Genomic DNA, 3651 nt, shown 5'->3' with positions numbered 1-3651 from the left:
TTTGAACAATAAACAACTACTCTTCTTTCAAATCCTTTTACTTTGAAAACAAAATCAAAATATCCATCATTAATCCTAGTTTTACTAATTGCTGTTGCATTGATTCCAATTCATTGCAACCTCATGTGGCTCAAAATTGAACCGTGCTCTATAGGGTTTCCAGTGGCTGATTATTCTGAAGTAGATCACCAGGCTTTTCTTCTGAAGTGTCTCTGGATAAGCTTGTACCTCCAGCCTTTCAGTTGAAGCTAAGTTCAGCAGCAAGTGCATTAACTATTTGCACCATTCAGGGACTCCACCATTTATCCAGTGAACATTAAATTACTTTTCATTGTTTTGAGTGCTGTGGCATTGAGAATTATTTTAGAATTGAATGTGGCAAATTTAAAAATGTGTTATGACCGCATAACATGGATGAACTTGGACTACATTATGCTGAGTGAAATAAGTCAATCATAGGACAAATATAGTATTAGTGCATTATTGTAAAAACTCAAGGAAAGTTTTATATACAGGAGGAAACTTTCTTTGTTGGTTACCAGGGGTGGAAGTGAATGGGGAGGCAACAATGCAAAGAAAAAAAAAAAAAATGAATTGATCCATGTTACTTTACTTTTGTGTATTTCACTGTACATAAGTTATATTTTAATAAAATGTATTTTAAAAATAAAATAAAAATGTTTTATGAAGACAAATCTTACAATACACAAATAATAAAATCAGACTGCCTTTAGAAAAGACTCAGCTTTGGATCCAATGAAGAACCACTCACCCAGGTTCATGTCTTCTTCAGGGAGGTAACATTAAGTCCAATCCCCACACATAGTTTGATAGTCTCAGGTTTTTCTGTATAAAAGCCTAAGAAGGGGGTGATGAATAACTAAATGAATAGAATATTTTAAAAATTCAGATGCATCAAGATTTCAGGATTTTATTGATAAACTAGCATTCTCCCTAAGGATTCTTATAGTGATTAATTTATATCTTGCTTAAAACCAAAACAAATAAAAACACACATACATACAGTACTTGCATTTTTTTTTTTTTTTCAGGCAATGAAATACAGTGATAAGTCACAGACCACTCAACCCAGGGTGATGTACCCACATACTCTATAGAGATGCATCCCTTGAAGCGATTGACCACAGGGCACCAGAGGGGCAACATTCTCACAGAGGAAATGCAGGACACACAGAAGTGCACTAATATGAGGAGCACAGGGTGGGGGTGAGGGATGGTTACTGGGAAGTGGGTGGTTAGGGTTGGGGATAGTATTTGGGGAGTGAAACCAAATGTACATGAAATGTTGAATGTAAAACAAACTCTGCTCTGTAAGTTTGTACCTAATGCACGATAAAAAAAAAATAAAATAAAATAAAGATTTTTAAAAAATGCAATAAATAAATAAACACAGTGAAAAGACAGTGCCTTAAATAATGGGAACTACTCTGGTAGTGTAGTGTCTAAGGCACTTGACTGCTAATCAGAAGGCTAGCTGTTCAAACCCACCAGCCACTCCTCAGAAGTAAGATGGAGCAATCTACTTCCATAGTGATACTGCCTCGGAAACCCAAGGAGGGGTCACTATGAGTCAGGTCCAACTCAAGGGCACATAACAACAACAACATTTAAGACACATATTACATTAAGTTTACTTGGGAAATTAGATGAAATATTATCTAAATCACTTAGAATTTTTCCATATAAAGTTGTAGAATCTCTCTTTTTATTGTTTTGTGTATGTATCTACTTCCTCCTCTTGATATTAAGAAATATCAAAGTTATTAACTGGTTTTTTAAGCTGCTTCTTAGTTGAAAGAGCCTCCAGATACTTAATTTCCTTAAATTAAAATCATGTCTTTTCAAATTGAAGATACATGCGAATTTTAGTATAATACTTAAAGGCAGTGAGCTATGGAATATTAATTGAGAAATATTCACATAAAATTCACCATTTAAAAAGCATGATGCAGTGGCTTTTAGTACCTCTATGGTGTTTTGCAATCATCATCATTAGTTATTTCTAGAGGTTTTTTGTCACCCCCAAAATAAATCCTGTATCTTTAAACAGCTAGTCTCTGTTCCTCTTCTCCCCACCCCCAGCCTTGGCAACTACTGCTTTCTGTCTCTGAATTTGCCTATGATGGATATTTCATACAAATGGACTCATACAATATATGACCCTTTGTGTCTAGCTTTTCACTTAGCATTATGTTTCCAAGGTTCATCCAGGTTGTAGTATGTATTGTACTTCATTCTTGTATGTGGCTGAAAATATGGATATATTACATTTTGCCTATACAATCATTCATTGATAAACATTTGAGTTGTTTCCAACTATTTCCAACTATTTTGGCTATTATGAATAATATTGCTATTACTATTTAAAATGGTTGACTTAAGGCCTTTGTCTTAAATATACAATGTCTGGGCTTCCTCAGAGACAATTTCTATCATTTCTTTTCCCTGTGTATGAACTGTACATACAACTACCTGCATACATATGTACAACAGTGTGAATGTACTAAACGCCATTGATTTGTGCCCTTTACAATGAATAATCTTATGTTATGCTAATTTCACCTCAATTTTTTAAAAGGGGGAAAGGGGGGGTAAACATTTGCATTTTATTGTATAATATTTAGACCATTTAAAAGAACATTTAATGGTATCTATGTGATTCCATGTTTTACCTATCATAGCTGCCTTACCTTTGAAAGTTCTCATAATGCTACCCATCATGATGAGGAATTAACTTGTCACACAGCAAAATATTTGACAAAGTTATGATATTTCAACTGGCTTGTGACAGGTACATGTCATAACAGGTAATACAAAAGACCAAAACCAAAACCCATCCCACAGCTGTGGACTTTATTATGACTCATAGAAACTCTTTTGACAGAGTAGAACTGCCCCATAGGGTTTCCAAGGCTATAATTCTTTACAGAGGCAGACTGCCATATATTTCTCCTGCCACATCTTTCTCCTGCAGAGCAACAGGTGGGTTTGAACTATTGATCTTTTGGTTAGCAGCCAAGTGCTTTAAATACTGTGCCATCAGGGCTCCTTACTTCAAAAGAAGAGAATATCATTAAGTAAATCATGAAATATATAGTTTTCATATGTGACAAAGTAGGTAACACAAACTGGTGGATTAGGGAATGATCATGGAATAAATAATCATAAAATAAATTAATCTGGACATTTATCTCTTATCCATGCTCACATCTACTGAGTTAACTCCAACTCATAGTGACCTCCCATGGTTTTCCAAGGCTGTAAATCTTTACAGAAGCAAACTGACCCTTCTTTCTTCTGCAAAACCGCTGTTGGTTAGCAGCCAATGTCTTAACCACTACACCACCAGAGCTCCTTTATCTCACACGATGTAATAAAATAAATGTCAAAGGCTTAAAGAATTAAGGATCAAAAAGTTACATTATAAAACAATTGAAAGTAGAAGGAAATGTTTTTGTTTTTGTTTTTTAATTTTATTTTGATTTGGGTGAAGATTTACAGAGTAAATTCACTTTTCATACAGCAGTTCACATATATTTTGTCTCATGTCATTGACCAAAATTTACAATACAACAGCTCCCCTCCCACTTCCTCCCCATAGTTACCTCTTCCCAGTGTCCACTCCTCCAT

The 3651-nt window shown here is 34.7% G+C and overlaps 1 protein-coding gene across 1 annotated transcript in view; it reads right to left on the bottom strand.

Annotated features, from left to right (window-relative positions):
• Positions 1–730: 730 nt before the first annotated feature.
• KLRF1 (killer cell lectin like receptor F1) overlaps positions 731–3651 on the bottom strand; it is an 18988-nt gene continuing 16067 nt past the window's right edge. The window contains 3 exon segments of the mRNA XM_042780459.1: positions 731–814; positions 817–858; positions 1324–1343. Of these exon segments, the coding sequence (XP_042636393.1) occupies positions 731–814; positions 817–858; positions 1324–1343 (146 nt within the window).

The sequence above is a fragment of the Orycteropus afer genome, unplaced genomic scaffold (genome assembly GCF_000298275.1).
Source record: "Orycteropus afer afer isolate SDZICR_OR568_19922 unplaced genomic scaffold, OryAfe1.0 scaffold00040, whole genome shotgun sequence".
In the NCBI taxonomy this organism is placed as follows: domain Eukaryota; kingdom Metazoa; phylum Chordata; class Mammalia; order Tubulidentata; family Orycteropodidae; genus Orycteropus; species Orycteropus afer.
This window is presented reverse-complemented; position numbering and strand designations above follow the sequence as displayed.